Source organism: Atractosteus spatula, chromosome 7 (assembly GCF_055471065.1).
Source record: "Atractosteus spatula isolate fAtrSpa1 chromosome 7, fAtrSpa1.hap1, whole genome shotgun sequence".
NCBI classification, from domain to species: Eukaryota; Metazoa; Chordata; class Actinopteri; order Semionotiformes; family Lepisosteidae; genus Atractosteus; species Atractosteus spatula.
Window position 1 is genome coordinate 56,127,138 of NC_142712.1, and position 26,163 is coordinate 56,153,300.

Genomic DNA, 26,163 nt, shown 5'->3' on the forward strand with positions numbered 1-26,163 from the left:
ATTTGCTGCGCCAGATATTTATTACACTAGAGATGAATTCTATCACAAACACGATGCAACACTGCCCCAAAAAAGCGGGCATCAACCATTTTGGTCAAAATGTGAAAAATATTATTTGGAACTTATTGATGCTCCGAGTAATCCCTCTAAAGAAGCCATCTAAATAGATGGACGCTAACTTTTATTGTTAGCTGAGGGGAGACTTTGTTTTAACCCGGCAAGACGTGGCAAATGTCACTCTGGTCGCGTAAGACAAGCGAAGGCTTATTTTTAAGCTATGTGAGCGGCAAATAACATCTTCAGGAATATTTGCGCGACCGAACTACATGTATCAGTGTGATTATTCACAGATAAAGAACATTGTTCAACATCAATGTCAGTGTCCATGTGCAATGTATTGTACATTCTGCAACATATATTTGGGGGGTACATTTGTCAATGCGTGTGTGTATTTTTTTTTGCTTCAATCTCCGACACAGATGGTCAATTTCTAATTAAACCGTTTCACCGGGTTTTATTCCCTTATAATAAAGGTAGATTTAAGAGCTAGCGAGGAAGAGCGTGGTCACAGCGCCTCGCCGTCAGGCTATATGTCTCTCTTTAGGACCGAGCGGCCCCCCTACCCACCTCCCCCCCTCCCCACCTTTGGCAAAGCACCAAGTAGCACAAGTGCCGACTGGCCAATGGGGTGGAGGGGGCGGTCCGGGAGTTCTGACCAGTCAAACACAGTCGCTTTCCTTATAAGGCAGCTCGTCGCCATGGTAACGTGTGCTAAGTTGCAGCAGTCGTGTCAAAGTTCACTATATAGAGAGCTCAGTGAGCTGATCAGAGAGAAAGCACTCTGCCAGCCCAGCTCCTACAAATCGCATTCACTTCCTAACCTCCCCCTTTTTAACATATTTGATCACTTTGATTCCCTGTTCTTTTTTTATTATTATTTTTACGCGCATGAAGGAGGTTCTATAGGTTGTGATCTTTTTTTTTCATTATTATTACTATTGCCTGCCGGAGAGTTGACTTCATATTTGTCTCAAGCACTAGACTCCAACTGCCGCTGCTGCTACCTCTGTAAGAAGGAAAAGAAGAAGCAGTGATATTTATACATATTGTCTTTTTTTATGAGGTGGTGGTTTTCTCCAGGACATCTACTTGGGATCGCTAGCTGCTGGTATCGTGAAGAGTTGAGTTTTTCTTTTTTTTTTGGTGCGTGTGTGTGTTCCTTACTCTTTAACCTCTCCGTCCATTTCCTTTATTCTCGGTCGCCTTTTTGCGTTCCCCTTTTTTTTTCTTTTAATTTTTTCTTTTTTTTTTCTTGATGGTTTTTTCCTGAATGGCTGACTGCAGGCACCGCTGGACTTGGCCTCTAAACGCACAGCTGCTCTCCAGCTCGTCCACACATCAGGTTTAAACAGCAACAACAACAACAACAACGGCAACAACAACGACAACAACAAAAAGAGAAAACTGAAAAATTAAACAAAAAATACAACCGAGCATTTGAAGCTATTTTCCTCAAGTTTCGTCGGACTACCGAACTGAACCCGCGTCCCGAAGATATCCCTGTGCTGCTGCTCTGACTTTCACTCGCTCCCAAGCTCGCTTCCCCGAAAGAGAAATCAAAGCACCGCCACACCAAAAACGGGGACAAAAAAAGTTTCTTAACGTTGTCTGATAGATATGGCAATGGTAGTGTGGAGAGGCTCCCAGGACGATGTGGCCGAATCTCAGGGCACCCTGTCTTCACAAGCCCCTCAAGGACCGCTTTCCCTCCCCACCCCTCAGCCGGGCCAGCTCAACCTCGCCGCCCCGCAAGTTGCCCCACCGACCCCTCAGACCCCCGTGCAAGGCGGGCCTCCCAGCACCACGGCGCAGTCCACGCCGACGAACCAGACCAGCCAGAACCAAACGGGGGAGAAGCAGCAGCCGCAGCACATTGAGTGCGTGGTTTGCGGGGACAAGTCGAGTGGCAAGCACTATGGTCAGTTCACATGCGAGGGCTGCAAAAGCTTCTTCAAACGGAGCGTACGGAGAAACCTCAGTTATACGTGCCGTGCCAACAGGAACTGTCCCATTGACCAGCACCACCGCAATCAGTGTCAGTACTGCCGCCTCAAAAAATGCCTCAAAGTTGGCATGAGACGGGAAGGTATTGGGATTTTTGTTTTTACTTCTGTCGATGTCTTTGTGTTTGAGAAAGAAAAAAAATGTGATTTATTATTTTCTTTTTTTTTGTAAACCCCTCCTCTCTGTACTCTCCCGAGTCTTCTTCGTGAGGCTCCCGGAGAGGAACAAGCGAGCTGCCGCCTTCGTTACTTCTGTATGCTTTCCAGACGAAGCGTATAGCTGTCCCTTTCCCCCCTCCGTGTCTCGGTGCAGTCCGGTTTTATTTTCTTATTAAGGTCGTCGTTTTATCAAGGCTTGGCGTGTTCGGAATTTATCGAGCCGCCAGCTTTTTAAGAAGAAACCCAAGAGATATGTATCTGTGGATTTCTGTAATGTAGTGTGAGGGATATGCTGAGATATTATGGCGAAGCTAGGAGAAGAGCTTGTTTTGTTTTTTTAAATCGTCCATTCCTTATGATTCGGAAATCGCGTCCTTCCCGTTTGGGCTTTCATTTGAATTTGTTTTGGAAAATCCTGGTCTACCATGTGCGTAGAAGAGGGTAAGAAATGCTAAATAATAATGGCAGTGCCGTGTTTTAAAAATAGTCCTGCCGAGCGCTAGTTTTCTGGAGTGCAGAACTGCGCCGGTGGTTTTAAGTAGGTTAAGGGTTAGGGCTGAGCTTTCCATCGGTCAGGCTGCGGTTCACACACATATACATATATGTTATTGAATGTACGATCAAAAAAATCTATCTTTTAAAAAGAACGGAACTGAGAGCACATAAAAAGGCGAGGAGGACAATACATTTTAAAACAACTCCAACACGAGCCGCTTTCGTTTGATACTACAGGTCATGCCCGAACTGCACAGGCAACACCAAATAGCGCAGCACCAACGCGTTGTTTTTAATTTTTCTTTCTTCAGCAAAACACTCACACGGCAGGCTCATCTGTGTAATTCGCGCGAATTGATGTGTAATGCACCAGAAATGGGCAAATATTCTGAAACAGCGCGAGAAACAAGTCTAGCCCGCATTTAATGACATGGCCTTGTCTTGCTGAAGTTTTCAACATGCTGTCAAATCGGTTGTTATAAGTAACTAAAGTAACTGATGCCGTTGTCTGTGAAGATATTTAAACACAGTATATTTTGTTTGGTTTTTTCTGTGTGTGTGTGTTTTAACTGAAACGGCTACATGCGAGGGTGGTGAAAATGTATTGCATGTGTAGAATTCAGGCATCAATATCTGCAGTTTCTCTTTTTACTGCAGCGGTTCAAAGGGGACGGATGCCGCCCACACAGCCACACCACGGTCAGTTCGCCTTGACAAATGGGGACCCTCTGCACTGCCATTCCTACTTATCCGGATATATCTCTCTTCTTCTGAGAGCGGAGCCCTACCCGACCTCCCGGTATGGCAGTCAGTGCATGCAGCCCAACAACATCATGGGCATCGAAAACATTTGTGAACTGGCTGCCAGGATGCTGTTCAGCGCCGTGGAGTGGGCTAGGAATATCCCTTTCTTTCCAGACCTCCAGATAACGGACCAGGTGGCCCTGCTGAGGTTAACCTGGAGCGAGTTATTTGTGCTTAACGCTGCCCAGTGCTCAATGCCTCTCCATGTGGCTCCACTGCTGGCGGCGGCTGGCCTGCACGCCTCGCCAATGTCTGCGGACAGAGTTGTCGCCTTCATGGACCACATTCGGATCTTCCAAGAACAAGTGGAGAAACTCAAAGCGTTGCATGTTGACTCTGCTGAATACAGTTGCTTAAAGGCCATTGTGCTTTTCACCTCAGGTAAGCAATGATACGTCTTATCAGGATCGTACTTTTAGGTTATATATATATTAAATATTGCATTACGGGAAAAAACGATTGGATTTTTTAAAGACAATATTCAGGTTTGAAAAATGATACCGTGAAACAGTTCATTGGAATGAAGGGGCTGTAATATCAATACGATAATTAGACACACGTATTAGCGTTTTATTTGTAGTTATGTGCCTTTGGAATGATTAAAAAACGTTTACAAATTAAAACGAAACTAAACAACAATCCAAACACAAAGAAAATCATTAACAATAATAATTTTATTATTTATATGATTGAACAGTAGTGTGTAAAAGATAACTCTGCCCCATGGCTCAGGAGAAAATGACACACATTCCAAAATAACACTTGTATGTTGTTCTGACATGCACACTGGATAACTGAGGGCTCAAAAACTGCCTCTTATTAATTGTCTATCCAGTACTTGAAAGTTCAGAGAAAGTTATTAAAATCACCCTTCTGTAATCTATATAAGGAGCACATCCCTACCAATATCTCTTGAGTTCGTATCCAATCACATTGTAAGAATAATACTTTTACATTCTATACATGTGTGTTTGTGATATTATTGTGAAAAGTAAAGTAATAACATTAATTTTATTAAAATACAGTTTTAAACATCACAATAACATGCTTCAGTAAGATGGCAAAAAGGGTGACGGACGTATCTTGCACGTTCTTTTTATTAATTTAGTGTTTTTTTTCCATCTTCAATACATACAGAACATCTGTATGCGTTGCTCAATATAGCTGGGTTCAGAAACGGATAGAAGTGTGTCACGTGTTTAAGAAAAATCTGGGAACATCAAGTGAAGACATGGGCCTAATGTTCTATTTCCACATATTAAACTCCTGGCTTGTTAAATGACATTTTTCAAGCTGGAGTGTGCCAGTTATGGTGTGTCTTAAATTACACAAAAACATGTCTCCCCGAAGTTAAGATTAATAAAGTAATTACTCATCAGAGACCCAAGGCTTGATATCAGGAAACAGAAATTTTCAGTTTATGTGGGAAAAAGCCTCACAATCCTTTACTTGTTATGTTAGGGTGATCTGGGGATCCAAGACATTCTCTGGATCTGTTCCAGAGCCGGGTCATGACCGAACTTCCCCCTTGCATGATTACTTCACACATTAAAAGGGGGGAAAAATGAAATATATTTTAATCTCGAATAATTTATCTTCTGCACCTCTCTGTGTGTTGCTCTCTGTGTGTATGCATGCACAGAAGTAATATTGAACACATTCGTGCATGTGCGCCGTTAATTTGTTTAGTAATGCGAAAAGAGCATTTTGTGTCTAGTCGGGCTCTGTGGAAGGGCTCCTCGCTATCTGGAGCAGGACTCAGCTAGTCTTCTTGCTGCGGAGAAATCAGAGCTTTTGTCTTTTACCATTCGGGGTAAACATCCAAACCAGGATCTCGGGATTCTTCAGCAGCCTTCCAAAGCCAGAGGCCTGCTTCACGGAGAGCAAAGCGCTTCTGTACTGCAACGCTGGCTTTTAAACACAGCGCAATGTAAAATGCAAACATATAAATAGCTCGAGCTCGCGTTTGCTCCATGTCTGCGACGGCCATATTTATTTGTTATTACAGCTATTCGTATGAATCTGTGAGAATATTTTAGACCGTCTTAGCTGTCAAATGGGGGGCTAGCATTAGTCCTTAAGCGAAATGAAAAATGCAGTACAAAGGTCAGGTCACAACCCCTGATGTTGTTTATAGCTGAAGCAAAGCTCCCTGCATTACAATGTCTAGGATCTCAAATAGTTACTTTTCTCCGAGGTCTTTAAAAAAAAAAATCACAACCGCAGAAGATAGAGGTGAATATGTTCGTGGTTGGTTTTGAATGGCCCGAACTGCAAAGTAGCTTTAGAAAAAGGCTCTTGTCAGTTTTATTTATTTGTAAAACACCGAGTAAAATAAAGAAAGTGAACAGGAGAATAGAAAAGCACGATAAAATTTTGATTATGTGAACTTGAGAACAGTTTTCGGTTAGCTTCAAATACGTGATAGTTAATGCCTCAGACTTCAGGGAGGTTACACAGAAGTGAACTAACAATTAAGTGAATTACATGCACGGATCTATCACCTGAAAGCTTCTCCCCTCCTAAAGTTAAGCTGAATATACATGTACAGACAAAAGATATTGGGCTAAAATAATAAAACATGTATAGCCAAGAGTCAGTCACTTTACTGCTGAAACTGCAGGTTTACTTTTAGCCTTTCATTGCTATTTAATTTATTCTAAATTGACCCATCCAGAAAGTTTTAGAGTGGTCTTAAATTAAGACAGCAAGCATCCAATCGGACAAAAATATCTGTAAAGGTATTTTCACACCATGATTTTTTTTTTCCGAAGAAATAACCTAAAGGGAACCGTCGTAGATAAAGATGGTTCCGGCCATCTGTTAGGCCCATATTCTCCTTCGCGACTGAAAAAAAAAGATTACTCTGTATGATACAATTACATAACATTGCATACATGATCCGTAAAACACGGTGTGTATTTTTAGCTTGCGCAAAGGAGAAGGAAAATAATGACTTGTCACTTTTAATTGCAGGATTGAAGGGCCTGTGTACTTTCTTGTGTACGAATTAGTATTTTAAATTGAATCAATTTCTTTTTTTTTTGCTTCCCCCCGCTTCTAGATGCTTGTGGTCTCTCAGATGTGGCCCATGTGGAAAGTTTGCAGGAAAAGTCCCAGTGTGCTTTGGAAGAATACGTTAGGAGCCAGTACCCTAACCAACCAACTCGGTTCGGGAAGCTTTTACTGCGCCTGCCTTCTCTTCGCACAGTTTCATCTTCAGTCATAGAGCAATTATTTTTCGTCCGTTTGGTAGGTAAAACGCCAATTGAGACCCTCATCAGGGATATGTTGCTATCTGGAAGCAGTTTTAACTGGCCCTACATGTCCATTCAATAAACCTAGACGGGCGAAAGAAGGAAAGGGCAAACTTGAGACTCCAATAGGTAGCGCTTCTTCTGCTGAAAGGGGCATCGTCTGTTACACGAGTTTACTTTAAGGAAGAGGCGTTTAAAAGAATAAAGGACTGTGAATATAAAAAGGACGTTCAGCGAACTTTCGAATGCATTTTAAGAACTCCTGTGTCGTTCTGAACAACTTGCTACTTATCATTCTTTGTAAAAAAAAGGATTTTTTTTTCTTTTTGGTAAACTTTTGAGGAAAAAAAGAAACTATATAAAAGTGCATTTAAAAGGAGAATTTGGAGAAAATTAGGAGAAAAGGAAAAAAAGTAAGTTTTCTTTTCCAAATTATTATAAATTGTCCTGTGTCCATGTATCTATAGCTGTTTTTGTATTTTTTTTTTCTTCTGGTTCCAAACCGGCTTATTACGTGGTTCTGTAGTATACAGTTTTTGATATAACCATGGCTTCTTATCAAACAGAGAAACTACTATCATATAAAATGTTCTGCAAGAATTAAAACTAAATTCATGTCAACGTAGAGGGGGAACACTAATTTTATACAATTCAGAATGATGGAAGCGCACTTACTGTAAGGGTGACCCAGACGTTTTCGGGGGCTGGTGTGACGTTGGGCTTTCAGTTTTAACCCTGTTTAGTGACCAGAAAACTTCATTGGACTAACCTGTAGGACAGTATGAAAAGTTGGGGATTCCTCGTTAATATTGCGGCAAAGTCTTGTGTCCAAGACACGTTACAATTCTAAGTGACAGTCTATTAAATGAGTTATACTGCTCTGCGTTTCCCATGTCGTGTATCTTAAAGGACCTTTTGCATGTCTCATTGTAAGGCGTTTGTGGTATATATTCTTTATAAAGCCCCTTTTTAAAAAATTTTCCATTGGATTAGATATTATGTTGGCACTTGAGGTTAATGTGGAAAAATCCTAGGATTTAAACAATATGTTTATAAGCCCAGAGATTTTTTTTAAAAATCGTGCTACATGATGTGTATCCTGTAGAAATTTTTAAATATTTGAAATGTTGGAGTTGAGTCAAATTCCAAGAACATAAAATGAAAGTATATGGGAATTCAAATATTAATTGCTGGGTGGAACATGTTAGGGTTTACATGTGTATTTGAATCAATCCCTCGTTCAATTGGAATGCCCTTAGGTTTCTTATCTGCCTTGCCATAGTGATATACGAAAATATTTAGAATTTCATAAATAATAGCGGAGCAGGGGGTGCCGTTTAAATATTAGTTTAAAAGGAAAAGCTTAAGCAGTATTATAGAAATACCTGAAATTGTTCAAATTGTGTTATCTTTACAAATGCCCTTATATGTCAAACATTAAGTGCCTGTAAAGAGGAAAAGATGAATCTCTTACGAAATGAGAATTAAGTGTTGGAATCCTTCGGAACACAAGTTCGGAACGTCAGTTGTCTATTTTACACACAAAAGACACAAGCAGTTAGCAGCAGTATTGTTGTAAATATAGGTCAGTTCTTTTCAATGAGATTTCCTTTATACAAAGTATATGTGATTAAGAAAACAAATCTGTGGTTGCCATTTTTTTTTGTAATTCAAAATGTCTTCAAATTGAGTGACAGACTTAGCTAGTAGCACTGAAGGTTCTGTTTTTAATGTATATAAATATTACGGAAAAATAATTTGATTTTTTTATATATATATTTAGACTGTGAACGCATGGCCACAGGTCGCTAACCTATTTTACATTTGGTATATATAAATGTAAATGTTTTTGATTGTATAGATATAATCTGTGCATTCAGTACAATAGCCCTTGTATTTAAAAAAATAAAAAAAAATAAAAAAAAACAAAAAAGGTTAAATAATAAGACTTAACAGGGTGAGCTGGTTTGGAAGAGGGTAGTTATTTTGTTTTTGTGTTTTGCTCCTTTTTCGGTCTGTGGCAGATGCCGTGTATGTTTGAAAGCTTGCAATTTTGTCCTTGTTTGAGGTTTTTCAACGCCACACGCGACACCATGTTGTGGTCAGATAAAAAGGGATCATCTTTGTATAGCTGGTTGAACAGTGATCTTTGGCTGTTCAAATGCCACATATGGACCAGAGAATGATACATGATTGTAATTATGAACAGTTTAAACAACTGACCCACGTTTTTATATATAAATATATATAAAAATATATTACTGCAGGGTATTGATAACGTATAGATACTTTTTTTATTATTAATTGCAAGTGATATACGTGAGTGTGTGTGGAAGTTTATAGTTGAAAACAATTCTTGTTTGTTTGTGTTAGCTTATTGTAAACAAGCATTCTGTTGTAAATTTGTTCTTGGTATTAAATTATAATTTATGAATTTGAAATCAAAAGGCGTTCCCTGTTTTATTGTTTCCCTCGATTTGAAAATATAACATCAGCGGGTCTGAATGCAGAGAAAGAACTAAGATGAAACGGGAAGGAACGGAGGCGAGGGGGGTGCTGAGTTTGGGTGGTGTGAGGGCTGGGTTCAGATTAATATTGGCGTTTTATATTTTTCCCATATAATACCCAAGCAAGTAACCATGCACATTAGATAAGACCCCTGGACTATATTCATCTTCTCATAGCGGAGCTGCCAAACTGTAGACTTTAAATTAGTTTTTTTTAATCTATTTTAATTAAAGCTTTAATTTCTTAACTTGGTTACACCAAAAACAGGAAAATGCATTTTTTTTTAAAGACGGTCATTCAAAGTTTTTTTAAAAAAGTATATGGGGTTTTCCAGGATGCAAAATAGTATACGACTGTATTTAATAACCGCTAATGACTGTATTAATGTGTGTGCAACAGTTCGTGTTACAGGGCATGTGTGTCTTTCTGTTAACATTTACTGTGAAGTCAAAAGACTGTCAAGCCCCTCCACAACCTAACCCTGGGCTTGTGGATGTGTACATTTTTACAAACTAATTCGCTGGCAGCAGGTATAATGGTTATTGCTTCTGGTCCGTATCAACAACCGCCATAAAACCACCACAGATATATTGGGTTTGACACAGTCTTGTTTCAAAACGGCTGACAAGATGTTACTCTCCTCTTTCTTCCATTGAAAACTCGGCTGCAATAGAGTGTCTAAACGCGATAAAAAAACGAAGGCGACCGTTGTTTTTTAGGCTTCACCTCCCCCTGTTATCTTCCTTCTACTAAATCTGTGTGCTAAATTGTATTTTCGCGTTGTTTGTAATGGGAGATCGAGCGTGTGAAAGTATGCCTTTAAGCTCGCATTCGACTTGGTGTCCTATTAGTTGAGTCAATATGGCGTCTTGCGATGCTATGCACGCTGCGGCTCTCTGTAGCAAAGCGGTGTTTAGTAAGAGAAACCACATTGCAAAAGGGACTCCCCTCCATCTGTGCACAGAGCCCCCAATAAAACTATTAGCAGCAACAGCGAGCAGATCATACGTTATTTTGTGATGAAACATGCCGGAGTCTTTGGGGAAACATTTCTTGCAAGCATCCCCCACAAGTCTGTGAGCAGTATTTTTTCTGTATTCGAAACCTATCATAGAAACAATCTTTCATTTGCATCTTATGTGCTAATTCACCCTTTCAGTAAATCATGTATTGCGACTCTCTAAACGCACCGTACATGCGTCGAAGCACAAAGAATCGTTTAATGTTCCCTGTCCATGGGTGTAATTTGCATGTAAAGCTTGAACTTACACAAACTCTCGGTGATCTTATCGCCTGTTAAATGTATAAAGTTAGTGATTTTTTACGTACCCTACAGTCCTTAAACTAATGGATACTGTAGTATTGTTCAATGGTTTAAGGATCCACAATAAATATAAATACGTCTCTAATATCCCGTAAAAATAAAGCTAATGACGACCAATATACAATAAGGGTATTACGTTTCTTAATACCATTTATTTATATATCGTCTTATAATTTAGAACGAGTTTATAAATGTATTATTATTATAATTATTATTACTATTATCACCATCGCCTGAACGTAAGCGGGTTTTATTCAATCTGTACCAGAGCAGTAAGCGAACACAAATTCTTCTAACGCTTGTCGGACGCGGAGCTGAGTTCAGCCCACTGTCACGATTTATTTATTTAAGTAAATCTCGCTTCACATGATTTTCCCCCATTTTCTCAGATTTCAAAGGCTCCCCACTATGCTTCTGCCTAATTAATGGTGAAAGTCAACTAAATCTAATTACGCAGTAATTTTAAAGCAGTTAGTGTTGGGCGTTGGTGTAACTAGACTCCGGGTTATGAAGGCGGAAAAAGATGTATGTTTTTCATTACTTAATCATTTTATATCTCTAACTTTATGTCTACAAACTTTTCACAGATTCGCAGGATGTCCTAAGCGGTGTTACCCGTGCTGTAAATTTGATGCTTATTTTTAATTTCAAGGTATTCAACATATTTGCTTAGGAGCACATTGTTAACGATACATAGAAGTCGCAACTTTCTGAACTAGTGAATACTGGACAGCTTGATTACTACTGTATTTTACAATATTATTTTACTGATTGTAGGGATGCGTGCAATAATGTTCAAAGATTATTAAAATTATTATTATTATTGACGTTTATATAGTCTCACCGTTCTCGAGACAGTGTTGTAGATGTAGATATTTGCTCATATTGTGTTGTTTGGAGCAGCACTTGCCGTGCTACAACGCAGTCGGAAGTATTGAACATATACTCACACTTACATCTGACGTTTGCTGAAGCATTCGATGTTATATGTATTTTGTTTGTGTGAGTTAAGACATCTCACAAGGAGTTTAGAAATATATCTATCTATCTGAATTTGGCAAGCAGGACGGCTGAGCGCGGAGTGTGAGCAGAGTAAGTTTGCGGTCATTTAGATCATGACTGCACTACGTTGATTTTAGTTGACAGAGCGTGTGTTGAGGCTGAACTCTATAATTTGCACTTCTGTTCTTTTCATTAGCGTTGGACAACGAACTAATGAGCTCTCCCCCAGTACAATGTCACTTTTATTTATTTTCTTCTGGAAAACTTTAGGATATATGCTTGGGCAATGTGGAACGACTTCCGAGATTTCTAATAGCATACCTATTGATTGCATTCGAGCATTTACTTAAGCCTCTTAATTTACCTTTTTGGAAACCGTGCTGCATTGTTTACCTGCGATTTCGGCTAATAACAAAGACAATAATAGTCTAGAGCCCTTTTCCAGGTTCAAACACATACCGGAAGCGAGTCGGAATGAAAGTGTTTATACTGTTATGGAAAATAGGCCAAGACTAGCAGTGTTTATTCAGGGGTACTTAGCGTATACTTTGTTCTAAGCGAAGGACGGTCCAAATTAAAACAGTCTGTGACATCCAAGATATTTGAAAGTAAGCAAGGTGTTCACGCGGCGTTGTGCTAAACAATACAGCATTTATCTGGGAGAGTGTTCTGCTTCAGATCTAATTTGGAATGATGTCGAGAGCTGCCTCCTCGTTTTATAAGTATATTTGAGTTATACGAGTGTTTAATGCACGTAAGCGTAAATTGAGTTTTATTAATCAAAAGATTATTTTACGAAAGCATGATGGCATTTAAACAGCAAACTGTACCAACCAAACTTGACCAACTTCCAAGAAAATTGGAAGTTATTTTCAATACGTGTTAATAAATATGAATACAATACCTCCGTATATGCAGATGTTCAATGGATTAAAACCGAAGCCTTTTGAATGCAGATAAAATCAATACACTATTTTAGCATCATTTCCACTTATAAAAATGATGACAATAACAGCAACAACTTTTACCCTCCTCTTTTATCATTAAGAATGCTCGCTTACTCCCAGTAACAAGATCCCATTACTCGACTTTAAGGACGCTCTTGGGCTTCAGCATTTTACACAGATTCATCTGCTCCCAGGAGATTTTTCTTTCCAGGAGACAGAAACTAGAGAAAAAAAAAACACGCACACAAAAATATGCTTATGTGGCCTAGAACGCCGTACAATTGATGGAGTATAGAGAAACAAGGATGAAATGATCAAATATATGGAATCTATTAGTTTAGCAACTTGAAAACAAAAGGGGATTGTGCTTATTCAGACACGCCAGCTCGCTGCTTTTCCTCCCAAGCCCTCGATATTAACAGTTCCGTTAGCCTTGTTTATAATGTTCTATTATTCTCTTTACCGTAACCCCCCCAGCTCTTCCCAAATTGGTGCTAACTTGTGCCTTTTATGTTCAATCTCTAATTTGAGGTAATCAGGCGCCGCATGTCTCTCTCTAAATGCATTTAATAAATGTCTATTAAACTGCTAGAAATGCAAGATAAATTCAGTGAGTCTGCAGCCTCCCCGAATCCAAATGGTAATGATGGATATTGCAACAGGGCCTTTGCCTTGAGCACAGCTACAGTGGAGTCTGCTAAATAAGTGTTTTCAATTATATCCATTGCGTTCTGTTTACACTCCATCCTTCACTAATAAATGGAAATGCGCTTTCGTTTTCTTGTGCTTATGTATATGTTATTATATTAATACATTATTACATTATGCACGTTTGTGTGTTTATAACTCGCGTACACACCTTATTTATCCCCCCTTCACACGCCAGAGACTTCCACTTTTCTACCCGGCAAAACTAGAACTATTCAGCAGTTACTTAAAGGGAAGAGGGCTCTGTGTGTGCTCACTAGCGACCCCTAGAGAGAGAGGGTTGGAGAGCTTTAGCGAGATCCCACTGCAGCCGCCAGAAGGACAAGTGAGATCACTTGCCACTGTGTCTTAAAGCCGAGTCTCTTTCCTTAAAGGAAGAGCGGTGTCCTTTGTCTCCAAATGTGTTCGGTAAGCCTGAAAACCGCCACCCCACCCTTCTCCCAGTCACCGGCTAAACAGATAACGGAGACCCTGAAATCTTCACTTGTCCTCTGCTGTTTAAGAGCTGTCCAGCACCGCGGAAGAGTTTCAGAGTCACGACGTCCTATCACCTTTAGCAACAGAGCCCCAAAAAGAAAACCCGCGTAGTTATATCCACATTACCCTTTCTGTGGGACACGGTCGTTCAGGGTCAACATCGCGAATTTTACATTTGCTGACATTGCACCTCACCAGTTACATCTACGCTAGCTCTAGCTCCGGCAAAATACGTTGTGAGACAAGACTTCCACCTTTTGACGCTTTTCAAGTCTACACATTTTGTACATTTGCACAAGTTATTTATGTCTTCTTTTACTGGGACAGAAATTACAAACGTGAGTATTTATACTGTGAGAAAGTTTCTACTTATCGAAAGCATCTCAGCTGTCCCTTCCGCACACACACACACATAGGTAAAAATGTATGTATATATGTGACACTCTCTCGGACCATCCAGCGTCCTTATAGGTAATTAATTAACATTTTGGAATTTCTTTGTGCAATATATTCAGTCTGAGAGTTTTCATTGAGATGTATCTGTACTTTGACTGACTGTCAGTTATCTTTGTTCTTTTAAATAAAGTGCTTTTAAATGGACTTAGTGCTCCCAGCGTGCGTTCCTCTCTCTAAATGTTAGAAAATTGTGCCATCTACCCGCTATTCAAAGAACTGTCACATCCAGGACCTCCCAAGACCTCCAGCCAACTTTAATACAAAGAAAGAGACTGAGGGGGTTGGGGAAACCGGTTCTCTGAAACTCCTAGTTTCCAAACGAAATCGCCTTTAAACGTATATTTCAAATTCATATAGAACCTAAGGGATGAGTTCGTTTTATATTGGACAACAATAAGATCACTGCAAGATCAGAACTAAAAACATACGGCATTAAAATGAAATATATATTTTTTTTAAAATAAGTCTTAGGTGCAAAAAGAAAGCTAAGTGTAAAATAGGGCGAGAAACGAGTGAACATTCGCGCGTTGCTGGCCTTGCAGGGAATCCTACGGGCCGGCTCTGAGGTGCGTGTGGATTTGAAACATCTTCGCCTTTATCAGCTGAACTTGCTGTTCCTGTAGTTTGAGCAGAAGAAAGCGTTCTGCCCAAAATCTTAAATAGTGTGTGCATACGGTCGCGAAGACATTGGTATGCATTTTGCGTGTGTGTGTTTTATTAAATGAAAGAATCTCGTAATAAGTGAATGAATTAAATATTTAACCGAGGGAATTTAATTAAAAATTGGGTCTATTGCGAACCAGTCATAGAAATCCCACGTTTGCATATAGACAAACCTTCTACAGCCTTACAATAACGGTTACAGATGAGACTCGGATATTTAATAACTGATGCTGTTTTCTGTCAGTTGGGAGGAGAACTTCGGAAGACAGTTATATGAATGTGAGCAACATTTTCTGGACGTTTTCTATTTTTTAAAATAGTTTCGGGAAAAAAGGGCTACCGGTTTTGTAGATTTATTTTTCAATTTTTGAAAAAATATATATTTCCTTCTTATTACACTTGAAAAATAACAAATACTGATCATTGTTAGGTCTGTCTCTACAAACCCAATTATTCAATTCTTTTCTTTTAATCCAAATGCAATCATTTTAAATGTAACATCCGAACATCAAAACCTCTTTACCAATTCATATCGCTTCAATTAAAACAAATTTCACGTACACAGCTTTAAAAGTGACAGAAACAATATAAAAACTTTGATTCACAGCATCTGTTTGAAATAAGCTAATATTTCCAATGCAACCACACACATTACACATACGTTTAAGTTTGCGTAGTTCCTATATTTATACAAGCATATGAATGTAATACTTTCATTTTTAATTACAGCATAATTGTCTTTGCAACAAATGTCAAATTCAAACACTAAACATGGGAAGCTCCTAGTTCAGTTGAAAATCGCAACAGGTTTTATTGCTCTGTTAAGAGGTGTGTTTACAAAATGAGCTTTTCGTCTACACTTACAGCAGGAAATGCGTTTCCGTTTTTATAGCGACTTAGAGGATCAAATGAAACTCCCCGAACTTTTACAGATAGGTGTCCCTAATTTGAGCTCGAGAAACGTTACTTTTTCATTATTTTTTCTACAACAAAGACGATTATTTCATAACAAACCAAGGCGGCCCTTGCTTTTTTTGTTTTCTCAAATAAGTGCTTACAGCATTATCTAATCTTTTCCGGTCTTTACCCTTTTTTATCAAGAATACTTTTGACAATAATAATAAAAAAAGCTTTAACGAAAGGAGGAGGCTGAAGAATGTTTAAACCTGACGAGTTTCTATGATATATTTCTTGCACAACTTACTGTGTTCGGTTTAGAACACCTTCCCCTATTCCGACCTCAAGCCAAGCGAAATAAATAAGAAGTTTTGCCATTTTGGTTACACGGTGGCAACACCGCATGAGAACGTACAACAGTCTCAGGCATTGCTGGTTGTGGGTTTGTGCTGTATACAGTACTGCAGTTGTTGGATTTTCTGGGCCGATTATCTCATAGACCTACAGCAGAAGTAAGCCATCCTTTCAGACTCCGGGTCAGGCATTGATCCCCTGCAATGTTACAAACGGACGGGTTAATTTTGCCTCATTAGCATTCCCTTTGCGCAGGCTCCTCACACTGACACGCAGACATCTGTCCAGCCCCTTTTCTCCCTGCACCACAAATCTTTCTGCTGCCTGCTCTCTGCCGTCTAAGTCGCCCTTTTTTCTTCTTCCATGCCCCTCTCTCTCCCTCTTTCTCTCTGTAGATTTGTCTCTGAATTATTATATGTTTCGGGCCCGTACAGGACGGCTGTCCCATTCCCTTCCCTGCAGCGCAGCTCACACAAACACACAATAATTCCGTCTACTTTACTAATACTTGACCACTTCACAAATAATGTAGTTTCTCCGACTCTGCTGGTTTTCTCTGGCGTTCTGTTGATTGTTTTTTTTTACATAATCCTTTTATTTTATCATTCTCCCGTAAATGTGTTTTATGAAACTTTTCTTTTTGTTTCTGTCTCCTTCTGCATGAAGACCCCTTTCTCTTTCCCTGGTAGCCCCGCATTCTCCGTCCTCATGCAAAAAGAGAGGGGCCCCGATCGACACCAAAATGGCAAAGTTCACCTCGAAAAAACTGCACAGACTTACAAAGGGGCACAAGGCTTTGTAATTGTAGAAAGGAGCGAAAAAAGAAAAGAAAATTGCAGTTGAGGCAGGAGTGGGAGAGTGTTTGTGTGTATGTATATCTGAGTGTATTTTTAAAGGTTTTCTTTGAACTGCCTTTGTGCTGACAAGGCTCAAGCAGTTGTCAATGCTAGTCACGGTTTGAGCAACTTTGAGTTAACCTCTTATATCGAATGAATCTTTTCATTTAGAGTCCAATAAATCTCTATCGCTAGTTACCTTTTGTAGAAGCAAGCCTGGGCTCACCGTACATGCAACACTGCACCCGAACTACAACGGTGAGTAAGCGAAATTTGTATGTATATTCCCAACCTAAACGAGGGGTTGTCGAAATAAAAGTTGAAGAAAACTGCACTGGAGTTGAAGAAAGCTGCACTGGAGTTCAGCATTCCACCCACAGTAAGCGCCTAATTTGCTTTTATAATGATTCTTGAAGGTTACAAAGAAGAGGTTGACTTATATAGGTTTCAAATACTCTGTAACCGGATTACTATATTATGACGGATAGTCCTAACTAGTTAACCAGTGTAACGAGAGCGGAGCCAATAAGCAGTGAGTACGATGTGATGGTGAAAGTGAGACTGATGATGATGCGAACGGGAATTTAAACAATACAAATACAGACGATAAAGTAAACAAAAGACACTCCGCCACAGAGAGGTGTGCTTGTGACTACATGAAAGAGTTCCACGTAAAAGAAAAAAAAACAGTGTAGTTGTATATATGTGTATATATAACATACTGATAGTCTAAAGGAAAGAAGAGAATCACACATACAACACCACACTTTCTTCTATTGGGTCTTCACGTTGTGTTTAAACGGGGGGGGGGGGGGAAGTCGCCTCGTTTGTCTTCTACCGTTTCACTTTAAGTGTTATTAATTAACTGCATGTCCAGGCCGGATTATTAACTAACGGAAAAAAAGTTGTATAATACCATCTTCTCTCCCGTATTTCTCATTTGTCAAAGAAGATTGATTGGATTAGTTCTTCTCTTCCTTGAAACCCCTTCATCAGCTCGCAACACTCACCCTCACTGCTACAACAAAATAACTCAACAACTCAAGGAGCATATTGAAACGGGACTATTTTAACAAACGTACTTCGCCCATCTCGAGCATTGCTGTTGTATCATTGTTCTTTCTCTCAGTTTATAAAACATCATATTGTATTGTATCACGATGTGTGTCATTTTAACAGCAGTGTGTCTATCGGTGTTTTGGTCGTGACATGTCATGTCTGTGTGTCCAGTTGTACGCCCAGCCTTAAGGTTTGATTAGGTTGTATCACCCTTACAGAGTCTGGAAGGAAACGTTTTGCGGCAGGCCAAGCATATCAACGTGATAAGTAAAAAAGAATCGGTTAAATAGGTGATGGTGTCCAGATATGTTCATGCTCATCGGGCGGTTAGTTTTCAACACACGCCTTTTCAGAATATTAATACGTAAAAAATAATGCTTTACCTATTACCAAACCGGTGCTGCAATTAAAGACCATTACCTGATATGTAGTAAAAAATTAAGGATTTAACATGTTTTGTATGTCATCTAATACAGTGTAAGCAAGACAATGTAACCTGGGTTTCCGCACTCTCTAAGTGAACCTATAGACAAGCAGGGAAACAAAACGTTTCAATGTCCCGTTTCATTTCTGTAATTCTATTGTCGTAATTGATGCAGAAAACATTTAGTTTTCTAAATGTCAGTACGTCATATTTGTCAGTATGTTTGTTCGTGAATGAAGTTATTTAGTCAGAATTCCACGAGGTCATTGCAAAAAAAAAAGTACTTTTTATTGTAATTATTGAATTAGGTAGAGTAATGAACGCTACTAAAATGCCTGTTATCTGTGTTCCTGTCATTCATGTGATAGGACGAATGCAAAATACACACAGAAAATACATCCACTTCCATGCCCACTAAAATAAGGGAAACGTATTTTTTGGCCTTGATATTTTTTTTCAGCATTTCTTTTGAAACAAAATTCTATAAATTATTTCTGAAATGAAGTGGCAGCCTCCCCGAGGACCTCATATCTACCGAATTGAATCCCCGGAGTATTCTACTCCTTCCTTAAGTATATGCGCCCTTTGTCTGAGATTATAGGGAGCAAGGTTTTTCTTCCCCCATAAACACAAACGTACCAACAGTTCAGGGTCACTAGCAATTTCTAGCATCTTTATGACAAAGCAACAGGGCTCTCTGCCCACAGAAACGGTCCAACTTAAAATACCGTTTCCTCTTTATTTCTTCAAAATGACAGTTTTATTGTGAATCCAAATAGGCGTTGTAAGAACTGAAATCGCGTTAAGGATGAACCCCGGCAAATGTTCAACCTGTTACTTTTTATTTTTTTTTATTTGGTTAGCCTATTTTTATTTTACAAAACACGCAACATCAAAAGGAGAAAAATATTCCCCCCAGCTATTACTATTATTGTTAATACTGCAGCATAAGATATTTCTGTTCAGCTAATATTATGTGATTTGAGATACAGTGTGAAAAAGCGTCCCTTTATGATCTCCACCAGAATGGTACTCGCTGTGTGTTTAAGCTAAATCACGCAGTTCAGAATATATACAGAATACGTACTGCACCGAAAGCAAACTGTATTTTTTTAAAAAAAATTATATTAATCCTTATATATCCAAACGTGTTTTATTTGCGAAATGTAATTTCTAATGACTGCAAAAAAACGAAGGAATTTATCGCTAACCTATTCTTCATCGAGTCCCATTTTTATAGAATGAGTCTTTTGAGTGTTGAGGCTGCCCGGGCAGCAGGGATCCACACTTGTCTGACTCAAGGACAGCGCCAAGCACTTCCCTCAAAACAAACAGTCTAGGCTCTGATCAAGCAGGCCGGCTACCCGTCATGGAACTATGTGGTTATTACTATTATTGTTTTATTCCTACTAAAGCGTTATATTTTCACCTGTGCCTTTTGATGAAATATTCAGCACAGCAGCGCGCATGCACACATTAGTACGCATACAAATGTGTATTAATAGGGAGGATTTCAGCTGCTGAAACGAATCTGATGATCGCGTTATACCTTTCTCGCATGGACAGACTCATTTACTCTTTAGATTGACCCCGTATCCGCCCTAGGTCTGCTTTAGTGGCTGATACGCCGCCGTACCCACACCTCTAAGAGCTTTGTCCCTGACGACTGATCGGGCTGTTATTCCCTCGTCTTCCTCATAAATTCAACCGATTAAAGCCCCTCCTAGCGCTACCAGAATTAACCAGGCTTCGGTTAGGAGAACCTTTGCCTGCGGCCACGTGACTCGAAGCAAGTGTACTTCCAGCTATCTCGGAAATAAACTACATTATGCACCGCACAATCGAGTGTATTGCAGAATGGCATTTTCAGTGGCGGTGCAATAAATTTGGACATAAGTGCGCATGATTTGCGGCAGGAATGGAAAACAGATCATGTAAAATGCAACATAAACGAGTAAGCAGACCTTAAATGAAACACGCTGCGCAGAAGACTGAGGACCCTATTAAACTGCATCAATAACACGAAGGTGTTTGCTTTAAAGACACAACCATACTGCACACCATGTGCGCCTCCAGTTGCCCACTTTCAATAGGTAGCATAAACATTGATGCTAAGGGATTTACTAACGTCTGAAAAATAAATAAGTCTTACAAAATGATTTGGAATTTAAGAAACCCTTTAACCCCCAAAATGAAACATTCAGTCAGAATATTCCGAACTTTTCATGCCTTTTTACTCTGGGATACTAAAGTGATTACAATGCGCGGACAAGCAGTTTCATGTAAATTCCAGGGGCAAATTAAATGACAACACCTAACCAGTGGAGTTAGCAAAGATATGCTTTATTGTTTTTTTTTATTAAATGTTAAACATTTAAACATTTTAATAGAGACATTCCTTAAAGCAGTTCATTATCGCCATAATAATAATAATAATAATGTCACCAAGAAAAGAAATACTCAGCTGTCGTTCAGGCATTGTACTGTAACTGTGTCTTCCTGGTGAAAAGCACGATGAATGAAGCACGGGACAGCTTAGCGTTTCATTAAAGTCGTTTGGACATTTTGTAAGAAAAAAAACATCATTAGGCCCTGCTGCTGTTTTTGCCTTTTCAGGTAAGATACCCGACTCCCATAAGATCTCCTAGCAGCTGTATTTAATGCACTGGTTAGTAACTTGATGCACAGAAACACTGACATCCATTCCGCGGTTGCTGCTCCTATGTAACTCACAAATGTCTTGTTAATTGTAGAAAATTCCATCTGGGTGTCTAACGATTCTTTACTTATAGTTTAAGACATCAGAAACTGTGAATGAAAATAAAAATTCGAATGTAGACAAAAGACAAAACAATTAGCTAATTTATAGATAATCGGTTAATTGGAGTTTGCACCTCGGTTGTACACCAAGAATTTCAGTTTACTTAGAGAGTACAGGATGCCCACTGAATGGAATTACAGAATGTTTTTTTATAGATAGCTTGAATATTTTTATTTTGTACCATCATTGTCAGCATTATACCCACAGCAATATCACAGACACAAGGATAAAGAGATAATAATCCAGGACCCACCAGATGTATTTTTTTACTCATACGTTTAAACCCATTTTGTTACCCGACCCGTTGCAAAAGTTTAAATTTACGTTTTTCTAAACATCGTGCATATAGTATTAATCACAGATTACTCTGTGATTGTAGTTAAATGCGGTATATATCTACTCTAATATTTTCATCCGTTGGTTTCCAGAAAACATTATAAATCAAAATGTGCAACATGAAGACAGGGGTGGCTTGCTACTTTCTCTGGCGAACCAGAGCGGATAGATGGGCCCTTCGATGACAAACAATTGCAGGCCAGCCTTGAAACAGCAGCCAGTTACAGTGTGATATCAAGGCGAAGGTGTGTTTTAGCCCGAGCCCCAGCCCTAGAGCAAACACACACACTCTCACTCCGCAAGAAACAAATAACACGGATGCAAGCTCTTCCGAGCTGCGCTCAGACCGCTTCTCTAATGAAAATATAAATAAAGAAAGAACGTGAATGCTTGAATGGAGCGAATACGCCCATATCCAGCACTATAATAGATCAGAGTGGCGATCTCTGTTTTCCTCCGAGCCTGGGCGCTCCGGAGGGAGAGCACGGAGCACCTGAGAACGCGGCGTGTCGCGCGGTCTCCTCTGATGCTACAAAGGGCTGCAGAGTTACCCTGGCCGTCGCTTTAATGACGGCGGAGGCTGTAGAGGAGAACGCTCGCTTCTTTTTATCCAGCAATCATTAGCAGCCCCCTCTAGCTACATGTTTTGCGCCGGAGTAACATTATGACATGGTTGTAATACAAACTCCAGTCGCTCGCTTTGCATCTTGTGGTAGGAAATGTAACAGCAATAAAAATCACATTTAGACTCCAGGCGCTGTATAAACTGGGGAGCACACGCGTTCTAAGAAATATTTATTTTAATATAATGCTAATATATGCTGTTTCACACGTTACAGCACGCCTGGTATTGCTAAAATGTACATTTTCTTTGACATCTATAACACACACTTAAACTTCGAATTTCATTTAATGTTATGTTCATGTTTTGGATACTTTTAAAAGTTTGTTTTAAGCTGCCGTATCAATGTATTCGCTCTTCAGTTTTTTCATCTTACATCACCAAAATGACTAATCATTTCATGAATATAATTACAATGGAAAAAACTAAAAACGATTCCATGGTAACCTTCAAACCAATTATTTTTAGATGCTCTAAATGAGCAGTTGACAGATTTACTAATTAAATATTATACATTCTAGTTTACAATATAAATGATGAAATACAACAACTGGTTAAATTTGAATTAAAAATATAGATTTTATTTAATACGTGTGAAAATTGGGGCTTATGTAATAAGTTAAAGTACGTCATGCTAGTCAAAATTAAATATATATACTAAATATCACAAAGGTATACATACAAGTAATACATACACATATATCATTTTGAACTTGGGGTATGGACATTATAGTCCAAAAGTCTACATATATGACATAAATCAGACGTAGAAATTAATGTTTAATTAGGGTATATATGTACATGTCTTGAATATACATACCCTTAGGATATATATTCTATGTTAACTATGACTTATGGCGTTTTAAAACGTACACAAATAAAACTTTTATGTTAGTCTGATGAGTTGAAAGTGTTGTAATTAAATTCTACCCATGCGATTTTCTGGATTACTATCAGTTACTATCAGTTTACGTATTTATTCTCTCATAAAGAGAAATATCATAATTGTTATCAGTTGCCGTTTAGCGATGATGTATTTTTTAAAAGCAGTCATAACATGCCCAGAGTTTCATGGAGCTGCAGTTATTGATAGCTGTTAAAAGAAATAGCAAGATCTTATCATCCATCATGTACTATTTAACTGTCAATAACATCTACATAAAGTTCCAGTTTTACTTTGCTCAGAAACAGGTTAAAATGTCTCTGGGTTTTCTCTTGGTTCGTTAATGACGAATAGGGAGACGCGGGAACAACAGAAGGTGCACTTCCCGTTTTCACAGCGAGATGGCGCTGGTCTTTACTGCACAGCTGATGACTGCAACATAAACATTCTTTCATTGTGTGATGATGAGATTTTAATAACAATTCCCCGCAAAAGATAAAATAACACAATCGTGCAAAGTTGAAAAATAACAAAAAACAAGATCGATACGACCAATACTAGTAAAGTGTATGCAATATTAATGAAATGATGGATTCATTTGTAGATTTTTTTAGCGTAGTTTGCCTATTAGACTAAATTAACTGAATATTTCCTGTTCATTTCAGCATATCTTTCAAGCATATTAAAATATGATGTATACAAGTCTTATTCGGACGAACGTGCTTGTGTTTGCGAGCTTTAATTACATTTCAAAGCAAAATACGATGATGTCGGTTACAAAGCTGAACACCATTTTTTTCTATTACTAGGATACAAAGATATACTTTGCAGGTCTAAGGGGAAAAGATGGAATTCCAGGTGCTAAAGCGTGTATACAGAAGGGAAATGTTGATTGGGATAAAAAATAGAAATAAAAAAGGTACGTAATCTCTTAGTTAAATTCTTCAGTGTTGATTTGACCATGATCGAGTTAACAAAATTCTTTAGAACTGTCAGTCTGATAGTATTAATAGTCTTTAGAACTATCAGATATTAAATGATACTGACGATTTACTGTGCTTAAAAGTGTGAATGTACTACCTGTCGGTAAAACATAACAAACCAGAAACTATTCTTTCCACAGATGATATCAAGTCTTGTAGTAGCAAATGGATCACATGGTCTCCTGTAAACCTAATTTATTTTTAAATAACAGACTTTTGCGAAAAGAAGAAAACACAAAACGCTGTTTTTGGACAGCCTGGACCTTATTTCACTGAAACAGTGGTGTAATTTTTATAAATATTTTTAATACGTGGCTTTAGAACATTATAAATGTATCTGAAGCGGATCATGTTAAAAAACAAAAAAAAAACAAAAGAAAAACAATGTAGACAAATATGTGCTTAAGATTCGGAAGAATCTAAACTGATAGGAATCAAAATCTGCTTAAATTATCCTCGAGAGTCAGTATTCCGTCATGGGTCTTCTCTCTGTTTCCTGAATTAGCCTCATTAGAGCTGAAAGCCACAAACTATACCACTTCATTCCGTACCTACTTTGCAATAATTTATCTGCGCAGGTGCTTATTTGCTTTTGTTGATGGGAAGTGACAGTCCAGAAATGGACAGCTTTTAAAAGTAATAAATGAAGTCAGATGAGGTTTTAACCTGTACCACAGCAGTAAATTAACTTAAGAAAAAAGCATAAAAAAATGAAAATTGGAGTTAGACCGCACGGAAGGAAGAAGGGAAACTAATCGCCACTGACAGTAATGAAGAGAGAAACTTAAAAAAAAAGAAGTGGCGCAATAAAAACCGTTTTCGATCGATTTTGTTGTAGATAAGTAAGGGGCAATGGCTTAAAAATAAGATACAAGAGAAGTATTGAAAATGCATTTTCCACGTAAGGTAAATCTCGACCATGCGGAGTCTTTCCGCGCTGTAATGTGAAGGTAAAGGGCAGGTTATTGTGAGCGTTTCAGCTGACGAATTGATACCACCGCGTGTGCATCCACGTTGCGCAGGACTCCACAAACTCCTGCTCGCCATGTTTCTTGTTTGTGGTGAGCCTTTCCGCCTTCTTCATGAGTTCCTCTTCCTAAGCTGGTTAAAGGTATGCCATTTCCACTAGCTGAGATCAAATGAATTGAAGGTACACCTTCACCACAGGGCCCCTGCAATAATAAATCAAATCAGAGAGAATAACTCCCAGCTCTGCCCAGCGGTACCTGCCCCGACAGCCCCCCGTCCCCCGTGTGGTACTCTGCTCTGTATAGGCTTTGGAGTATCCGGGTTCACCGGCTGCTTCTTCAAAAGGGATTGTATTTAACGTAGACCTGTTCAGGTAAAATCACGAATAAAATGAATTTTCACAGTCGTTTTGTTTTTCTTTTCAGGTTTTTAAACAAAAGAAGAATGGAAATCATTAAACAAACCTGCTTATTATTATTATTATTATTATTATTATTATTATTATTATTATTTTTATTATTATTATTATTATTATTATTATTATTATTAATGTTGTTGTTGTTGAATTGCTCATTTATTGTGCGTGAATATTTTCAGATGAAAAGGACTTCAAATTAATTTTAAACGTTATTCTGCTGTAGTAAGTTTTCGTTTTAGTGTGACAATAAATGTGAAAACGACCAATTATTACAAAAAGAAGAACAACGCTATAACATAAATCTGAGCACATTAGTTTTCTGTGGAATCAGATATTATACTGGCTGTGTTGATGTGAAGGAGGCGGGGATTTTTAGTTATTTTTTATGGGAAATGAATGATTTTTTTTTGCTCTCGAGTAAATTCATTACGCTTCAGAAACACAAGGCTTTAAACTTGTGCTTTTTTACATTTCAAATCAATCTTTTACCTTTCTTATTAAGCTTTGTTCTTCTTAAAGTGTTTATCAACGTTCTGTACTTGTATGACGTATTATCATGTAGGCGTAATTCAAGATAGCGCCTGGCACGTACTGTAACTTCTGATGTAATAGTACAAAATAAAGGCAGAGAACGAATATACCTCTATTCCTTTAAGTTTAAGGGTCTTTTTTCACTGACTTGAAGAAATTCCGTCTCC

General features: G+C 38.6%; 1 protein-coding gene across 5 annotated transcripts; it reads left to right on the plus strand.

Annotated features, from left to right (window-relative positions):
• Positions 1-766: 766 nt before the first annotated feature.
• nr2f2 (nuclear receptor subfamily 2, group F, member 2) lies at positions 767-25,511 on the plus strand. 5 transcript variants are annotated; one of them, XM_088920432.1, is made up of 5 exons: positions 839-2,146; positions 3,357-3,902; positions 6,586-6,773; positions 23,905-24,014; positions 25,473-25,511. In XM_088920432.1, the coding sequence occupies exons 1-4, from the start codon at positions 1,678-1,680 to the stop codon at positions 24,001-24,003; spliced, it is 1,302 nt and encodes a 433-aa protein (XP_088776558.1). In that variant the 5' UTR covers positions 839-1,677; the 3' UTR covers positions 24,004-24,014; positions 25,473-25,511. The 5 variants fall into 5 exon arrangements, with proteins under 5 accessions (XP_088776561.1, XP_088776558.1, XP_088776557.1 ...); XM_088920431.1 differs by lacking the exon at positions 25,473-25,511 and having other exon boundaries at positions 23,905-25,425; XM_088920434.1 differs by lacking the exon at positions 25,473-25,511 and having other exon boundaries at positions 3,375-3,902; positions 23,905-25,425.
• Positions 25,512-26,163: the final 652 nt, after the last annotated feature.